General features: G+C 38.6%; 1 protein-coding gene across 1 annotated transcript; it reads left to right on the forward strand.

Annotated features, from left to right (window-relative positions):
- Window positions 1-1,007: 1,007 nt before the first annotated feature.
- LOC122663099 (protein NRT1/ PTR FAMILY 4.4-like) lies at window positions 1,008-6,702 on the forward strand. Its single transcript, XM_043858804.1, has 5 exons — window positions 1,008-1,102; window positions 1,245-1,462; window positions 4,549-4,989; window positions 5,083-5,204; window positions 5,865-6,702. The coding sequence occupies exons 1-5, from the start codon at window positions 1,015-1,017 to the stop codon at window positions 6,700-6,702; spliced, it is 1,707 nt and encodes a 568-aa protein (XP_043714739.1). The 5' UTR covers window positions 1,008-1,014.
- The last annotated feature ends 14,117 nt before the right edge of the window (window positions 6,703-20,819 follow it).

The following is a 20,819-nucleotide window of genomic DNA, read 5'->3' on the forward strand; positions in this document are numbered from 1 at the left end:
TAATTTCCAATATTGACTCAATATTTTTCCTTTTCTAACAAGTTTGATTGGTGTGAAACTTAAACAAATGGGTTTTTTTTGGTGAAAATTCTCTTATTGTAGAGTTTTTGAGATACTTCTTTTCTGTTTTCTTGACCCACTAATCAACTTGGCCCAACCAAATCAACGAGTCGATACATCCAACTCGTCCATATTTCATGACTCATAAGTTTTCGCAATTGAGTCACCAAGAAATCAATTCAACTCAACCCGTTTGGGTTTGTAGGATACAGTCAAAAGCCGAGTCATTTTATCCCTAGTCTTATGAATGGGTGAACCTGGTTTGACCAATGGTCCAAGCAGGCTTCTAAACCAGGCTCCCTTCATTGGTTGGTCTATCATGATCTACTCAGCTGCTTCCGCATGTAGTTGGGAGTGCAGCTCAGGTTCTCATATGTGAACCATTCTCGTACAAGCCTGAGCCGCATGGATGGTATTGAAGAGTAGGACCCACCTCTCTTGGTTTCCATCTGTGCAAAACCAATCAGACAAAATTTTGCTGCTACAAGTTTTGTAGCGAATTTTTATCACCTCCAATTCACTGCCCGCTCCAATTCCCTCCAATCCCTCACATAGGAGTAGAAATGACCACCCTACCCCACCTTGGGCAATGTGTTCGGGCAGGGGATAAGGTGGTCATTTCCCTCCTATGTGAGGAATTGGAGGGAATTGGAGCGGGCAAGAATTGGAGGTGATAACGATTCGTCTTGTAGCTAAAGAAATGGGATCTCAATGGGTATTTTAGAAAATACTAAAACCTAGGAGGGTATTTATCAACCCCAAAATCTTTTTTTTTTCCTATTTTTTCTTTCTTACTAAATTGAGTAAGTTGCTCATACCATATTTATGACTCCCAATTATTTCATATTATTACCCTCTTTGACTAATTCAGTAAGTGTCTCATCGTTATATAAAGAGAAGAGATTGAGAGTTTGAGGAAATTCCCCTTCCTGAAAGCATCTCTCCAACACAAACATGGCTGTCCAGGTTTTCATGGATTGGAAAGGCAACCCCATCAACAAAGACAAGCATGGTGGAGCCAAAGCTGCATTGTTCATCTGCTGTAAGCTAGCAAAACCCTCTTCTAAACCCAAATCAGATATTTTTTTGTTATATTTTGGTTTTTGAAGTCATTAAATTCATAGATTTAAGAAAGAAAAGAGAATTTGAGATGTGAAATGGGTTTAATTCTCTTGTTGTTGCAGTTATGGTGCTGATGACAAACATGTCATATGCACCAACCTTTCTAAACTTGGTGACATATCTTCGTGGTACAATGCATATGGATGTTGCGACTGCGTCGACCACTGTGACTAACTTCTTCGGTACTACCTGCGCTTTCGCTTTGCTTGGCGGCTTCATCTCCGACTCTTATATCACTAGATTCAAAACCTTGCTTATTTTTGCTCCCCTAGTTATCCTTGTAAGTCTCTCTCTCTCTCTCTCTCTCTCTCTCTCAAACAAACAAATATGAAATAATGGTAAGAGCTAAAACAGGAATAAAACTGTGTATTCGACAAAATAAATAAGGGAGAATGTTCTCTGTGCCGCAGGCTGCGCCCAGGCACATGGGCCTGCTACTCAGGGGCGTAGGGTGGTCATTGCGCCCACTCCCATGTGCCTAGGCACAGCCTATGCTACGGAACAGAGAACAACGCCCCAATAAATAAATAGATAAACAATAAATCAAAACCAAATACATTTACAGCTCATATATGTAAATCCAATACAATCACATATTAATTAATCTCAACTTCTTATTTGAAAACTCTTGAAGATCATTTTGAATCTTTCCCAATAAATAGTGTTACTGCCAAAAAACCCTGACTAAGATGACGTGGATCTGATTTCCTGTGAAATCAAGAGACAAAAGAGCATAAGAGAGAACTGGAAGAGATTTTGGGAGGACTCTCCGATGTCTAAGTTAGTTTTCAAGATAACAATAAGAATTTGCAGAGTAATAGCAGAGTAAGGGTGAAAAGTATTCTGCACTTTAACTTCGCCCATATATTTATTGGAGTTTGGTTCCTCTGCATGTACCAACAGGTGAACGTACATGTGAGAGCCAACCACCTGTCCTATTTTTGCCATTTGCAAGGGACACAGGGGCTTTTATGGAAACAAAATTGAAATGTGATTGGCTCTCACATGCACGTTCACCTGTTAGTACGTGCAGATGATCCAGGTCGTATTTATAGTAGGGTAGTTGTGTTCTTGCTGGGAGGCAGTGCCTCAGATCCTTCCAAAGGTAAGTTTTTCATGTACGGAAGATGAATCCAAATAAGACACTATCATAGAAGGAGATCATCTTCGAAAGACCTCAAGAGGAAGTTAGTAGAGCTTCCCGAGCCTTTAGGAAGAAGAATCCTTATATAATCCGGAATGTGGTGGATTACATAGAATATTTGAGAGTTGTCATCATACCACGTGGAGGCTACTCATTGGGAGTTAGAATTTACCCATATCAAATAGTACCCCATCGCACCAACAACTGCCTAGCTCAGTTGGTGAGCCGTGGTGCGCTTCATGCCCATGCTCACCAGCAGGTCTCGAGTTCGAGTCTCCTGGCTGGTACCTTATCCCCTCCCCCTCTATACAAAATATATATATATAAAGCTCCCAATTCCCCAAAAAAAAAAAAAAATAGTACCCCATCGCCTATATTTCATCAGAAGAAGATCTACTAGAATCATCTAAATAGGACCTTTATCCCCTCCAATTCCCTGTCCTATCTAGTTCTCCAATGCCTCTAACAAGGGGGGTGTAATGACCATCCTACCCTTGCCCGAACACTCTGCCCGGGTGGGGTCCACTCCCCTCTTATTAGAGGCATTGGGGAACTGGGTCAGGCAGGGAATTGGAGGAGATAATTTTGCTACAGAGGCTTGCTCACCCACTAGTCCACTACCCAAACACTTGTTTACAGATCATGCGACCAGGTAGAGATCTCTTGCCCATTTATTTATTATGTTTGGTGTATTTCATGTATGATAAATGGGAAAATCTTCTTATAATCTCATTTTTTTTGTTTCTTCTTTTATTTCCACATATTATTTAATAAAGTCATTTAATGCAGTTCCAATGTAAAATGACAAATTTATACTCATTAAAAAAGTTTCATTAAATAACTTTTAGGAATAAGACAAGACACAAGAAAGTAAGGTTATAACTTTTTAATTCATGACTATGGTGACAAGAAGTTATTCTAATTGGGAATATAGTATATCTTTTTGGTAACAATATATATAATATATTAATAATATGTATAGATATTAATATATATGTATATATAAGCATATTAATATATACTATTAGTATATATTAGTATACTTATATATAAAAATTAATACTTTATATTATACTATATATATAGTATATATTTTATAACAATATATACAGCATATTAATATATTAATACTTTATATATTATAGTACATGAACCAAGTATAGTTCTTATCCAAAAAAAAAGAACAAACTCCATATTGCTATCAAGATCAGGTTTGTTACACCGGGCCTCTATCAACCATTTGTAAATTGACAAAATAAGTATTAATAAACATGAAAAATTAAAATTATGCATAATCAAGCATAATTAGACATAAATCCTAAAGTTTTTTTATTTTTCAAAATGTTTTTACTTAAATTTTCAATAATCCTAATTTCCATTAGGTGAGCATTTATGACAAAATTACCATGATAAACATGTAAAAAAAAAAGTATTTGATCATGCATATGTAGTCATTAGACATCATTTTCATATAAATCTAATTTTTGAGTTTTCATTAATTTGTTTTTACATAAATTTCAAAAACCATTTCCCATTAAAGTATGTTTCTTTTTTTTTTTTTTTGAAATATAACCCATTAATAAACATGGGAATTATTAAATTTTAGTTGATCATACGTAAGTAATCATTAGACATCGTTTTTTAATACATCATAATTTTTTTATTTTTTCATAATTTTGTTTTTTCTTAATATTTCAAATTTTCTATTTTTCATTAAAGTAAGTATTATTTAGAAAAAAATATTAATAAACATAAAAAAAATTCAACTTTTTTTATATTATTTATGCATACATGTCATACATCAACCACATAAATTGCATACTTTTTTATTTTTAATTATCTAAAAATTAAAGAAAAAACAATTGTCACATCATACATACTGCATTTTTTGGCTGTATCTCCACAAAAACCCAGAGTGCAAGGAATGTTCACGTATGTGAGCGTACGTGAACAACTCACAGCCTTTCAGATAGAATCTATTCTGTGGCACCCCCCTCGAAAACCCAAAGGTGCAAGAGTCAATGTTATAAATCTCTTGATGATCTACAATGTATTAAGAGATCAAGTTCAAATTCCATTTGCATTTTCTTTACATTATTTTTGACTGAAAATTTAAGAATATCATAAAACATGAAAATACCATCATTGTGTATTTTTGGCCAAAAAAGGCAAAAAAAAAATCCAAAAAATGCACTAGTAATTTTTTTTGTTCTTTTTTGTAGGGTTTTGTGATGCTCACATTACAAGCATATCTTCCAACTCTAAGACCACCAACATGTGACACTTCTAGGCAACAAAGTGATTGCAAGCAAGTCCATGGCCCCAAAGCTATTGTATTGTACATAGCCTTATACATTATAGCAATAGGTGAAGGCAGTTTAAGAGCCAACCTCCCACCATTTGGTGCAGACCAGTTTGATGAAGATGATATAACCAAGTTGCGTCATAAATCTAGCTACTTCAACTGGTTAAACGTTTGCATTTCTGGAGGATCTGTAATGGGTCTAACCCTAATAGTGTGGACTGAGAACAGCAAAGGATGGACCCAAGGTCTCTCTTTAACTTCAATTGTTATGTTACTTGGACTTATAGTGCTTGCATTTGGCTTTAAATCCTATCGTTATCAGATCCCAAGAGGCAGTCCCCTTACTCGGGTGTTACAGGTATAATAAAATTTTGATCCCTAGCTCTCCATGCATCCATTGCTAATCTGTGTATGTTTAATACATATTTGCATTGTTTAATTCCTATTTCAGGTTTTGGTAGCTGCATTTAGAAAAAGAAATCTTCCCTCACCAGAAAATGAAGTAGAATTATATCAAGAATCTCCCGATGAAGAGAAAATAGGAGAGATACTACCACAGACAAAGAGTCTCAAGTAAGTGCATGCCTAGATTATCTAGGTATTTTGTGTTCTTCAGAAGCTTACTTATTCATTTCTCCTAGGGCTGCAACAAGGGCGGGTTTGGCTGGGCTTTATAAAACCCTAGCCCAGCCCTGAATCCCCTTAGCTGGGCTCAGGCCCGACCCAACCCTAACTCAGGGCCTTAAAAATCCAATCCTGACCCACCCTCAGGGTCGGGCTAGGTTGACTCTGATTGGCCCTGATCATGGAGAGGGAGAAGGAAATACATGGGTAGGAATGGGCAGGGGAGAAAATTATCAATTTTACGTAAAATACACTATAATCAAATGTATTATATCACTTATTATCTTCATATATAATATATTATATAACAAAATGTGGGTGACGTTTAAAGTTTATAATATATATTTTTTATAGTATAACTTAAAATAGGGTCGGACCGGGCTGGGCCAGGCTTAGCCCGAGGCCTCAACCCTAGCCCGACCCGACCCTGACTAAGGGCAAGAAATTCCCAGCCCTAACCCGTCTTGAGGGCCAAATATCTCAGCGCAGACCCTGTTCGGGCTCAAGACGGGTTCGAGCCGATAGGGCCAAACTTGCACCCCCTAATCTCTCCTATTGAATGTATACATTTTGATTTTCTTAAGTTTACTTAGCTAATTTTGTTTGCAGATTCCTAGACAAAGCTGCAATTCTAAATGGGTCAAGAGGGAATTGGTCTCTTTGCACTGTCACCCAAGTAGAGGAAACAAAAATCATAATTCGAATGCTACCAATCTTCCTCAGTGCTTTGCTTGCTTACATTCCTGTACCTCAACTTTTGACATTTACCATTCAACAAGGAGGCACTATGAACACCAAACTAGCTGGAAAAATCAATGTCTCTCCTGTCTCTCTTTTGACCATCCCTATACTTTTCCAAACAATTTTCCTAATCATCTATGATAGGCTATTTGTTCCAATTGCAAGCAAGATCACAGGACATAGAACTGGTATCACTCACTTGCAACGGATCGGCGTTGGCTTCATAATAGTATCACTAGCAGGTACTATAGCTGCATTGATTGAGAGGAAAAGGAAAAGCATTGTTGAGGAGCAAAATTGGGTAATTAACTCAGGAGCTCATGTGGTGCCCATCTCTGTTTTATGGCTTGGATTTCAATTCTTTGCCATTGTTATCATAGATGTGTTTACATATGTTGGTTTGCTAGAGTTCTTCAATAGTGAAGCATCAAGGGGGATGAAATCACTAGGAACTGCCATTTTCTGGTGTATACTTGGGTTGTCATCCTTGTTAGGCTCTACTCTTGTGGAATTAGTCAACAAATACACCAGAAATAGAAGTAGGTTGGGAGAAATTGGGTGGTTGGGAGGAAATGATTTGAATCACAATCATCTTGATCGTTTCTATTGGTTGTTAGCCATTCTTGGTCTTGTGGGGTTCTTTAACTATTTGTTTTGGGCTAAAAGATATGTGGGGAGGAAAACTAAGGTTGATTTGAGCAATTGAAATTTGAAAATCTAAAGAATAAAGAATTTAATATATAGCCTTATTAGCTACTTTTTATCATAAATCATTCATGGCTTGTATATAATATAGAAGAAAAATAAGTAAAGTGATAAAGGTTCAAGATTTTGTGAGCAGGGGCTGCACTTTATTGAATAATATTGCTTATTAGCTACTTTTTATCATTAATCATTTGGTCCCTAATTTTGTTCGAACTTGGGGGGACCAAAATTTTTGAGTTTGGATCCATGACAACTCATAACCAAGACCAGTTTATTATGAGGTCACCTAGTGCTTAATTGTTCATTGAGCCCAATTTGGGATGGCTCCTCAGCTGGGTGGATCATTGCTTGAGTGTTAGGTGCTTGTTCTCCTTCTTCTCTTAGCATTGTAACTACTTATCTGAAAAGTTTCCCCATTCCAAAGGTTGTTTCTTCATCTTGCCAGTCTTTGTTGGAATCTATGTAGCCCTCTTGAAGGAGTTCCAACCAATCCACTCATCTATAAAGAATATTATGAGACGTGACATTATTTTTTTGGGAAACTTCATCATACCAAGGTTCATTAAAACCACAATATATAAGGGATAGTATCTCCCTCTTTGATGAAGTATCCATTCAAGATTTTAGGGTGGGGACCAATTGTAGCTTCCTCATGAAAGCATCTCTTTTCTTCTACCTTTATTTTCTGCTTGCTTGGCGATGTCTTTTGTGGTAGGTGCATACTCTAGGCCATAGTACTCATTGTTGGTGGAGAGTATCAAAACTTCAACATTCCCTTGGTGATGTTTGCCTAACTCCATGCCCGGGAAGTACCCCATCTGCGTGAGTATGTTAAGTACGACCATATTATGGCTATTCAACTGGGAGAAAGGAAGTTTCTCTTTTAAGAGTTGAACTGGGTAACTGGCACATACTGGCTCGAGTTAAAACCTACCTAGGTGGCACTCAGTATTGGTACTGGACTAAATGGCCTCTATGTTGCCTACGGAATTCACAAATTCTAGGTTCGCCACGATGGTGAGTAGTTTGTCACCAATCAAAAACTTAAGTTTTTGGTAGAGGGATGATGCTGCTACTCCTACTAAGTGCAATCATGTCCTACCAAGGAGTATGTTGAAAGAGGAGGGAATGTTGATAATTTGAAATTTGACCTTGAATTTGGCAAGTGCCAAAGTGATTTTAGTGTTGAGGACACCTATGACATTCTTCTTAGTATTATCATATGTGTGTACCCCTTGGGTTGATGATTGTAATATTTTTAGATCGAAACCCAAACACTTGATAGTACGTAGAAGACCATGGTATGGTTTGCACAGTCTTAAGGGAAGTCCATATTAGTGAACATGATGGCTTTGATGGCATATGTAGTCCCACTATATTGTCTAGTTGAGCTTGTTCAATTTTAATAGGGATATATTCCTTGGCCGAAGTTTTAAGGACAACATCCCTGTGGGTTTGCGACTCGGTCAGTAGACCCCAAATTAAGATGTTTGCTTGAGTTTTTTTCAGTTGCTTAAGGACTTCATTCTCTGATTCAAACTTAGTAGTTATTTGGTTTTTTTGCTTTACAAACTCTGATGGATTTTCTAAAACTCTTACCACTCGAAGTGTTGGAATTGACTAGGTTCCACTCCATATCAGACTTAAAGTAGAGTTCAAAGTCAAACTGGGCCATGAGGTGTTCTCAAACTCATTTGAGTCTCCATCACTAATCATGATCATTTTGACAACTGGTTCATTTGAGGGAGACTAATATAAGTTCATCCGGTTCCACATGCTCAGGTCGACGCACGCACACATTTTGTGCTAATGCTTCTATCAGCATGGTCTCGTCATATATATCTTGGACGACTGAAGAGATGGGGTCGTTTTCCCTATTTACTGTGAGATTGTCATTATTTGGAAAATTATCACCTCCAGTTTGCTGACCGGCCCAGTTCCCCAGTTCCTCTAATAGGGGGATGGTGGACCCCACCCGGGCAGGGTGTTTGGGCATGGGTAGAGAGGTCATTTCAGCCCCCCTTTGTTAGAGGAACTGGGGAACTGGGCCGGTCAGCAAACTGGAGGTGATAAAGATCCGTCATTATTTATCCAGTAGTGTATAGGATCTCCTCAAACACGATCCCGAAGGAATCTCTTGACATCTTGTATTCTTACGAATAGGTTTTCGAACTATACCCGAATATAGTCTTTTTATTCTTCATGAAGAGCCTAAAAGTCCTAGATATGATTGTGAATTTCTCGCATAATTTCTTATAACAACCTTGTTTCTTTGGCATAATCTTTATTTGGCTCGACATCGTCCCCAACCTCATTGTTGAGGTTATCATGGTCACTAGGCGGTTCTTCTATGTGATTATATACAGACGTTTAAGTGTTCCACCTTCCCTCAGTGATGACGAAAACTGGACATGAACAGACATCGGTACTGCTCTCAAGAAGGAATTGCTCAATAGAGACCTCTCCCAGCTTGATAACCTCCAAAATGGCCTTCTAGAACCTCCCCTAGCCTTAAAAACCCCCCAAAAAATCATTGTTTTGGACCCTACAATAGTCTTGAATCCATGGGAGTACGACATCCGTACCCGCGGCTCCACACTTGTACATTGTGCTTGGTACGACGTACGATCCGTGCAGCGTTATGAATACGGTCTCCTTACCACCATAGCATCGTAAAATTGTTGGGGCCCCTCCCCTTAATGAAGAGACAAAAATTAAGCTTAGGAAGTGAGCCCCAAGCCTTATTATTTTAGCCTTTGAAAGTGTATAAGTCCCCTATCAACCCACCTCGGCATTCTGTCAAACCCAAACCCCACCTCAAGACTTGCACTAGCGTCCCTCTATTTAAGTTCCAAGTAACCCGAATTCACATTCTATACCTCAAAACTCCATTTTTTCTAAAGGTTTCAAAGAACCAAAGTCTTGTAAGAGAGAGAAACAAAACATTTGTTAGTCTCCACCTGAGCCGGGAGATACTTCGCACTTTGCTCGTGTTGAAAAGACAATTTTTCTCGCTTTCATCTTGTTGAGATTTCAGGTATACATTTATTCATTATCCTTTGTTTTTAACACAATGTATACCGTTAAAATAGCTTATTTTAGTACAAATAATACTATATAAATAGTATATAAGTCTCTTTAATGTAGTCAGTGCATGATATTTAACTATGTGTTAGCCTTACATGTTGGTCTAGGATGTGTTATTTTAGAGAATGTTCAAACCTTAGCATCTAGTAGAGAGACCGGTTCAACTGGGCGAAATAGGTGTTAACACCTTCCTACTCTAGTAATCTGACCTCTTACCTAGATTCTAACCAGACCATAAGAATCATGTACAATCGTTTCTACTCACCATGGATAGGGCTAACCCCTTTTGAGTCCTAGGCACTAATCATAGGTGGCGACTCCTTTTAATTTATTATGACTATTATGTTCATCCTGAACCCATCGTCGCCAAGGTACCTCAAAAACGGATCACGCCCGTTAGGTGGAAAAAAGAAATCTGCGCTCCAAGGCCGCGGTAGCCATAATGGGTGACTTGACTAGGGATGTTTTATGGTCAATACTAAATGCTTTTGTTAAATGCAAGAATATTCATCTTTAAGCATTGCTTGTATAATAACATGTTTAGAATAGCCAATTGTTGTATAATGATTGTACTAACTGCATCATGCATTATGTTCGAAGTGAAATTAAAAGACGATGATACTCCTTGTTGTGCCTCTACCTCCAGGGAGGTATGGCACATCATACTAAGCAATCTGAGATCGGATGATAGCTTCTTTTTGTACAAGAGTATTCAAAGTGAAATCAGGCGACAAGGATGTTCTTTGTAGATCTTAGTTCAAATGAGTGCCACTTTCTACACTACACTCATACACATCCTTACGACACAGAATTGTTCAATCCGTGGCTACTTGTTGAACCCTATGTGTAGTCATGGTTAATTCGCAGCGAAGCCATAACCTTTGATATCGTACCAATTGGTATATGAGAAGAACCACATACCCCCAACTTGTTTCGTATATACGAACGGTATATAGATTCTATCAAGGGTTGCCCTTTTTGTTTTACAGTCTACCTATTCCATGCATGTAGGGAATTAGACCATATATGACTAGGATACGCCACAAACTAACTTTGTAGGTTGTTTGAGGTTTGGGTTATAATTCTCGTTAGTGTACTCTATTTGATGTAGCATACCTACAACAAAGAAGCTCGGATTGCTTCGCGATAAATGACACTCTATATTAGTGTAGAGCTAACCACTGGGTCATTCTTACCCGAGCCACCTTGTTTACTTCTCTTGCCGCGACGTGTGTTTAACTTAAGAATTGTCGAACAATGAAGGATTTATAGTATGACTACGTTAGTTACATTTTTATGAAATAAGATATCAGCTTCCATGATATAAGAGGAGTCTCTCTGAATCAACTTGAATTCTTATGTCCCCTTGGTATAAGATGATGTGGCCATACCATCAATTATCTGAGTAAGATGGAGACAAAGTCAAACAATGTCTTACCACGTGAACTAATTTTGGTTATAAATATAGTGTGTCTGTGCATAAATAAATCCTTCAACGTCCTAAAATAAGTTCATTTTGCTTATATAAGGCACAATTCCACATTAAAAAAATTTGTGTTCCCTGCATGAGCCCGTCATAGCAACAAGCTAGCCCGAGTCAGTCTAATCCGATTTCCACTCCCTCCATACACTAGAGGTCTCAGAATCTCCCTTTCTCCACTTAATCTTGTGAGACAGAGTCCAGTCAGGCCATTCTTGGATGGAACTACCATGGATCGTCAAGTAGTGATTTACCCAAAATACAGTTAAGTCAACAAGTGAATCATTTACAAACTGAAATCACATAAATGAAATAGTTTATGGTATAAATATTGTAGATAGTTCAAGGCAAGTCCTGAGGTGATACAACACCCACTTTCGGAGAGCTGGAGCACAGGGCCGCCCCAACAATGTATAGGGCACTCACAACAATTATGATAGAAGAAGAGGAAGATGTCGTGGGTAACGCACCTCAAGAGTGTCCTTATTGTACCCCCAGAACGCCTAGACCTAGTGGGGCCCATGACAACTTAACATATAACATAATACATGATAAATGGATCAACTATCATATTATCTCATGGCTCAACTACCAATAAAGGTAGTCATTCATTAGATCCAAAACATGTAAAATCATTATAATTTAGCGAAAACATTATATGGGTTAGGGGTCATAAAACTTAAAACTGTAAAAAATATGCTAATATTTAAAATCCCCATAAACCCATCATTGGGATAGTAACATTGTTGGCATCTAAATCTAAATATTTACAATCATCCATGAACATTCTTAAACATAACAGGAAAACATCAATCTAATCATCCTCAAGTAACAACTTTTACTAAACTATGAGAATAGTAAGGTCCCGCTCTATCACAATGCCCCTGCCTTTGTCCTTAGCTCCTTGATCTTCTTTAGAATATTTAATAATAATGGGATGAGCTATACAACCCAGTAATTAAGATAAACAACTATGCAGTAATACATATACATAATCTTCTTAATCATATATCATGAACATATTATTCATTCATAGAATATTTACGTATCATTCGTCATTAGCATGGTATGAATCATATATGCATCATTCATGTCATAAAAAATCATAGTTTGATTATTGATCATTTGTTCATACCATGCCTTCTTTTATTGTAGTCTTAGCCTCAACTCCCCATTTTAATCATATAATACATCGATTAAGGCACTTCGGGTGATGCATTTTGGCATCTAAACCTGAATATTTACAATCATCCATAAACATTCTTAAACATAACATGAAAATACCAATCTAATCATCCTCAAGTAACAACCTTTCCTAAACTATGAGAATAGTAAGGTCTCGCAGCTATCACAATGCCCTTGTCTTTGTCCTTGGCTCCTTGATCTTCTTTAGTATATTTAATAATAATGGGATGAGCTATACAGCCCAGTAACCAAGATAAACAACTATACAGTAACATATACATAATCTTCATAATCATACATCATGAGCATATCATTCATTCATAGACTATTTATATAACATTTATGTATCATTGGTCATTAGCATGGCATGAATCATCTATGCATCATTCATGTCATAAAGAATCATAGTTTGATTATTGATCATTTGTTCATACCATGCCTTCTTTTATTGTGGTCTTAGCCTCAACTCCCCATTTTAATCATATAATACATCGGTTAAGATATTTCGGGTGATACATTTCGGCATATTTAGTGGTCTTAGCCTCAACTCCCCTTTTTACATTATTAATCACTAAATATGCTAAAATGTATCACCATCGTACATAAGGTGGTTGGGACCTCTATACCCTTAGTAGTGTCGGAATGTATGTTGACTTTGGATCTAACATTGTTCTTTAATATAGGGAACCCATTTCTTCAAAAAAACATTTTATGTCTATTGGTTTTCAAACCATTTTTATGTTTTGATTTTGATTTTTAAAAAATGGTTTTTATTAATGATTTATGTTAAATAGGCAAAAATCAAAATGAAAAAATGATAGTTAAACCCTAGATCCCTAAATACCGCCATTTTACTTGCGTCTCTGTTTTTTTTGCCCGTTGAGCTTCTGAAGGTGTGCAGCTTCTCGAGGTGTGTAGACGATCTACAGCCAAGTATGATTCTTCTCTTGACTCTCCCCCCACCATCTCCCTTATCTCTCTCCCCGTCACCCTGAGATTACAATGCCAATATTGACATTGTATTTTGGTCAAAAAGATGTTTCTGTGACTTCAGCTACGTTTGTAGTTACGATGACATTGCTTTTACAGAGGAAAAACCCTCGTTATACTCAACCGAGTAGTGCCATCTTTGTGTTATTCTATTGTGGGTATCTTTCATATTTCTGGGTTAAGCATCGGTATGGTTTAGTAGTTTCAGCATTAAATAGTAGTAAGTTATTATGCGCTTTACTCCATCCCAACCCTTGTGGATGTGAGAGGTATTGAGATGGTGAAGGAAATCATTGTGGAGAAAAGGATTAATGTGCTTTATGTGGAATCCATGTCCAACCTTACTCTGATGGTCGCTAACTTGCCCGAGTTGTGCAAGATAGCACATGATAAGGGGGTGAAGGTTGTGGTGGATAATACCTTCACTCCCATGATATTGTCTCCTGCTAAGTAGGGTGTTGATATAGTTGTACACAACCTCACCAAGTACATCAGTGGTGGAGCCGATCTTATTGCTGGTATGTAATCTTCAAATGACTTTTTCTTCTCTTATAGACTTTAAAAAAAAATTTACTAAATAGGAACGAGTAGTACATATGAAATCCGAATTACAAGCGTCAAGAAGTCTACAATAGGTCACTTAGTCTCACTACAACAAAACTAATTTTTTATGACGATTTTTTCCCGTTGCTAAAAACTAAAATCCGTTGCTAAAAATATGGGCGACGATTTTTTAACCCGTTGCCAAAACCGTTGGCATAAATGGCGCAGCCGAAAATAGGCGACGGTAAAGGGTTGGTGTTGAAAAAAATATATTATGCGATGGTAGAAATAGTACTATTGCCTAAAAACTTATTTTTGGCAACACTACATCACTTACCGTTATCAAATATAAAATTATGGCAACAGTATGTTTTATTTCGTTGCCAAAAATATTATTTTAGCAACGAAATAAATCGTCGTAAAAAATAAGAATATACCGTTGGGTATATTTATAGTTAGCGTTTTGGTGACGGTATAAAAAAGACCGTTACTATAAACGTAATAACAAAAAAAAAAAATTTATTTTTGCACAATTTATATATTTACCTATAATTACATCAATATACATTATCATTTCAAAAAATAAAATTAATCACACGTCCAAATAAGAATACATTGTCTTAATTTATTACCATTTCTTGTATTCCCAATACCTGAGCACACACACCCCACTTGCTGCCCTACAACTGAGCACACACCCCCCCTTGCTGCTCAATACCTGAGCACACACACCCCTTGCTGCCCTACAACTAAGCACTTACACCCGGCCCCCCTTGCTGCCCAATACCTGAGCACACCCCCCCTTGCTACCCAATAACTGAGACATAAGAAAGTCTGCACATGATCGATTTGAAGCCACAACGAGATCATTAAAGCCAAGATTCCTCACACCAAACTCATGACCAAAACTTTCCACATGGCCAACCAACTTCAGACTCCCCTCGATGCCAATTGTGAATCAGTACAATGGTTCCCACTCAAATCTCCCAGCTGCACATTCTATTCTAGCTCCACTACTGTTTCTCTGATATCTGACTTATCGGAGAGTCCCCCCCCCCCCCCGAGCTCACTCCGGTTTCATCACATTTTTTTACTTTTCGTGTGCAGATTCACCTCATGCAGATTTCAGCTGCAAAAGTCTTTATTATGTAGCTGTTTGTGGGATGTTCACTAGTCTAATTTGTTTTGTTAAGTTGTACTTTTGCCATCTTATTAAGAGAATTTTTAGCTATTTTCCATTGTTGGTCCACTTTATATTAGAAGTAAAATAGTCTTAACTTTTAAAGTAGACATTATCTTGGGTAATACTTTACATTTCTGATTTTAATTTAATATCCATTATTCATAACTCACAAGATATATCTGTCATAAAAAAAATTCAGAAGAGGTACAAGATTTGCAGATTCTTCACTATACAATCATAAATAAATTAATATGTGAATTTAAAAAACTAAATTACCAGTATTGTCAAACAGATCTGAATATTATGACAGTAATACTAAGACAACCAGACCCAATGCAAATATCCAAAAAAGAAAACTTACAGTTTTGAAAATTGTTACTTGAGCCCCTAATAGGATAGAGGACCCCAAGGAGAGTCTTCCATACTCCTGGAGGCTTTGCACCAATTGTAATCTCTTTAAATGCCTAACATCATAGAGAGAAAAACAAATTAAGTGAACTTTCTAATAAATCTATATGGCTGTAAATAGTATCCAATTTAAATGATGATTGATGTTTGAAAACTCAAGAGAGTCAAAAAAAAATCATAGAAATAAGCACACATCCCCCCTTGCTGCCCTACACCTGAGCACACACACCCCTTGCTGCCCAAGACCTGAGCACACACCCCCCTTGTTGCCCTACACTTGAGCACACACACCCTCCTTGTTGTCCAATACCTGAGCACACACACCCCTCCTTGCTGCCCTACAACTGAACACACACAGCCCCCCTTGCTGCCCTACAACTAAGGACACACACCCTCTTGCTATCCAATACCTGAGCACACACCCCCTTGCTGCCCAATACCTGAGCACACACACCCCTTGCTGCCCTACACCTGATCAAACACCTCCCCCTTGCTGCCCAATACCTGAGCACACACACACCCCCTTACTGCCCTACAACTGAGCATACACCCCCTTGCTTCCCTACACCTGAGCACACCCCCCCTTGCTATCCAATACCTGAGCATGCACCCCCCCCCTTGCTGCCCTACAACTGAGCACACACACCCCTTTGCTGCCCAATACCTGAGCACACACACCCCCTGCTTGCTGCTCAATACCTGAGTACACACCCCCCCTTGCTGCCCTACAACTGAGCACACCCCCCCTTGTTGCTCAATACCTGAGCACACACACCCCCTTGCTGCCCTACACCTAATCACAAACCTCCCCCCCTTATTGCCCAATACCTGAGCACACACAACCCCCCTTGCTACCCTACAACTGAGCATACACCCCCCTTACTGCCCAATACCTGAGCACACACCCCCTTGTTGCTCTACACCTGAGCACACACACCCCCTTGTTGTCCAATACTTGAGCACACACCCCCCCTTGCTACCCTACAACTGAGCATACACCCCCATTGCTGCCCAATACCTGAGCACACCCCCCTCCTTGCTGCCCAATACCTGAGCACACCCCTCCACTTGCTGCCCTACACCTGAGCACATAACCCCCCCTTGTTGCCCAATACCTGAGCATTCCCCCCCTTACTGCCCTACAACTAAGCACACACCCCCACCCCTTACTACCCTATACTTGAGTACACATCCCCCACCCCTTGCTACCCTACACATGAGCACACACACACCCCTAGAAGAAATGATACAAACAGGAATTCTTTGTCAGTGATAGACATTGTGTAGCTTACTGGAGGTATAAACAATTTATTTTTGCCTTCAATGACCTTTGGTTGAAGATCTGATAATATTTCCATTTCTCTCAAATCTAGACGTGCATTCACATTATCCTTTGATTTTTCTTATAGATCCAACAACGTACCAATGATACTATCACAAACGTTCTTCTCAATATGCATCACGTCTAAATTGTGACAAATTAGATTATCTTTCCAATACGACAAGTCAAAGAATATACTCTTCTTCTTCTAGTTATGTGGAAACTTTGGTTGTTTTAACCGTCTTCGCCTCTTCTTCCCATTCTTTTTATTATTTTTTATTTCATCATTTTCTTTTCCAAATAGGGGAAATTGAACACCTTGTAACTGTTCCAATATGTTGTTCCCCAATAATGGCTTTGGCTGGAGTCCATGTTCCTCATGGTCATCAAAATTCCTTTTATCACATCGAAATTTGTGATCTTGGGGAAGGAATCGGCGATGGCCCAAATAACAGTGTTTCCTACCATACTTTAGCCAACGAGAAGAAGTCTCGCTATTGCAACATGGACAAGCTAAAGCACCTTTAGTACTCTAACCGAAAAGGGCTTCATAAGCCAGAAAATTGTTAATGGTCCATAACAAGCATGCTTTTAGCACAAATTTCTCCTTCTTATATGCATCATAAGTCTTAACTCCATTGCACCATAATTCTTTCAACTCTTTTATCAATGGCTGCAAATATATATCTATATCATTCCCAGGCTGCTGATGTCCAGGAATAAGCAAAGTAAGAAAAATGAAGTCGAGTTTCATGCACATCCATGGTGGCAAATTATAAGGCATCACCAATACAGGCCATGTGCTATGCTTTGAGCTCATCAACTTGAACGAGTTGAATCCATCACTTGCTAACCCAAGTCTGATATTACGAGGCTCCTCACTAAAAGTCAGATACAGCTTATCCAATGCCTTTCATGCTTGCCCGTCAGCTGGGTGTCGTAGCCTTTGATCATCTATACAATCATCGTGATGCCATCTCATATTTAATGAGATTTTAGACGACATGTACAACCTTTGCAATCTTGGCATCAAAGGAAAATGGCGTAATGTCTTAGCCAGGATTTTCTTGTCCTCAGATGTATATCTTGATGTGCCACATTTGTAACAAGACGCGGCTTTGTCTGCTTCCTTCCAATATAACATACAATCATTTTGGCAAACATCTATCTTGTTATAATTGAGCCTCAAATCCTTGATAATTTCTTTATTTCGTATATATTCTTTGGCAACATATTTGGCTCTGGAAGTGCCTCTTGCAACAAGTCTAAAAGCATTGATAATGCTTTGTCGATCATTTTGCAGAGGCACTTTATATGATAAAGACGTAGAATGAAGGACAATCTAGTAAATTTCACACACCCTGGATACGTCTCCTTTCCTGCATCTTCAATCAATTGCTCAAATTTATTTGCCTCTATACTTGCCCCATCGATACGATCATTTGTATCACAATCTTCAACTTCTTCATTTGTATTTCTTCCCCGCAGCTCATCTAATATGGTGTGTGTAACATCATTTGTTTCACTTTCATCTTGTACTATAGTGTTAATACGGTAATGTGTTTGTGATGATGTACCTTCCCCATGGAAAATCCATTTTGTATAATTCCATAAAATTCCATCACAAATCAAATGTTCTAACACTTCATTTCTATTCATCCACAGTTGATTTACACACTTTACACATGGGCATAAGATCTGATCCCCTATGGATGCACTAGAAAATGCATATTCTATGAATTTGTCGACCTCAAGTCTGTATTGTGAAGACAACCTGAAAAATGCATCCCTTGAACTTCCAATCCAATTCCTAGACATGGTTTCCATGTGTAACTGCTAAAAAGAAAAAATCCTTAATATTAAATGTCATTTTGCATATCTCCTTGTCGTCCACTAACATGAAGAAATAATATGGTCAAGACAAAAGTTCAGCGATGAGATCACATAGAAAGCTAGACACAAGTGCATTGATCAAAGAATTAAACAACCAGAGAGCCAGATCAAAACATCAGACAATTGCTCATACAAAGCTTTGGTACCAAAACAAACCACAAAGAACAGGTTAAGGCCCTTTGAACTTTACCATTCAATTATTCATCATACTCCTCAAAATTGCCACAAGATCATGCGTCCAGCAAGTGACCCTCTAAATGCAATTCAAGTATGTTGCAATCTATGATGAGTATGAGACCATCTCTTATCAACCCCCACTCCCCAACCCCCCAAAAAAAAATATATAAACCAAAATGACATTTGTAATGTGCATTCTCAACACCGACAACAATGGGGACCATTCTTTGCAAAATCAGAATCAATTTGCTGAAAATTCAATATAACATAAGACTTCAATGTAACAAGATTTGAGATAAAAAATCCACTCACTCACTCTTTGCTGCCCGTACACACACTCACACACTCATCCCAGCCCTTGCTACCCCTACACATACACATACACATTCACCCCCACCCCTTGTTGCCCCTACACACACCCACACAGTCACCCCCCACCCCTTGCTGATCAAGTACACATTGTGTACCGAGTCTATTAATCATCCTTAGGAGGGGTATTTATGAACCCACACACTCACCCCCACCCCTTGCTACCCCTACACACACTCACACACTCACTCCAACCCTTGCTGCCCCTACACACAATCACACACTCACCCCCACCCCTTACTGCCCCTATACACATTCACACACTCACCCAAGCCCTTGCTGCTCCTACACACACTCACACACCCACACAGTCACCCCCACCCCTTGCTACCCCTACACACACCCACACAGTCACCCCCACCCCTTGTTGCCCTACCAACACTCACACAACTTCTACACTCACACACTCGCAGAACCAGATTGGAAGACAAAAAAATCAAACAAAAGAGTATTTTCTAAAATTCCATCTAAGATCCCATTTCCTTGACTGCCAACTATTTTGTCTAATTCACACACCCACACACTCACCCCCACCCCTTGCTGCCCTACCCACACTCACACACTCACATAACTCTTAGTGAGTAAAACCTTTCACTCACTCTCCCCCTCTCTCATTTTATTTAGTCTGAATTGTCTGGGGCAACCTTTTCTTGTGTCCAGCAATGAGACCAATACCACTACATGTGATAAAGTTTTGATTATTAATGGACTCGCATGGTTGTTATATATGGATCTCCACTTACCAAGGATAAGGATAAATGATTTGAAAAAGTATTAGTACATAAGAGAAGGAATCTGCTTCTGTGTAGCCGAGGCAACTTTTGCAACCCAAATGTAGGTCAAGTTTTTTGTTAGATACGGCTACTGATCAAGCACACATTGTGTACCGAGTCTGTTAATCATCTTAATTTAGGAGGGGTATTTATGAACCCACACACTCACCCCGGCCCTTGCTGCCCCTACACACACTCACACACTCTGTGTTACAAGCTAAATAACCTAGAAAATCTGTGAAGAAGAGTGGAGGACAGAATTACTTTTATTTCCCTTCTAAAGTCTCTGACCCCATCTATGATTTATTTCCCAGCTCCCAAACCCACCCCCTATTCACTCACCTTTACTTCCTAATCACAAGCACATATAATGCAGACCTATTTTCCATAAACCATCTAGTCAGGATGCAATATTGCAATTGAATTCTATAGTTAATTAGAGCAATCAAGTCCATAGTGTTTAAGTAGAGTTTACAAACTCAAACTTTAGAGCTATTATCAATATCTGTGTGAACTCACTAACCAAACAAAGGCACTTGTAAAGAGAGGAAGCCAAGTAATTAATAATTTTTTGCTTTCCACTACTATCATGGGGAAGAGAGAAGAGACAAAAGAGAAGGGAAGGGTGTTGTGGGGAATTTCAAGCTCAAAGCCACTCTGAGTGGTGGGTCATAGTCATGCCTTGCAGTTCCTACTATCCTGAATGAAA

This window comes from Telopea speciosissima, chromosome 5 (genome assembly GCF_018873765.1).
Source record: "Telopea speciosissima isolate NSW1024214 ecotype Mountain lineage chromosome 5, Tspe_v1, whole genome shotgun sequence".
NCBI lineage: Eukaryota > Viridiplantae > Streptophyta > Magnoliopsida > Proteales > Proteaceae > Telopea > Telopea speciosissima.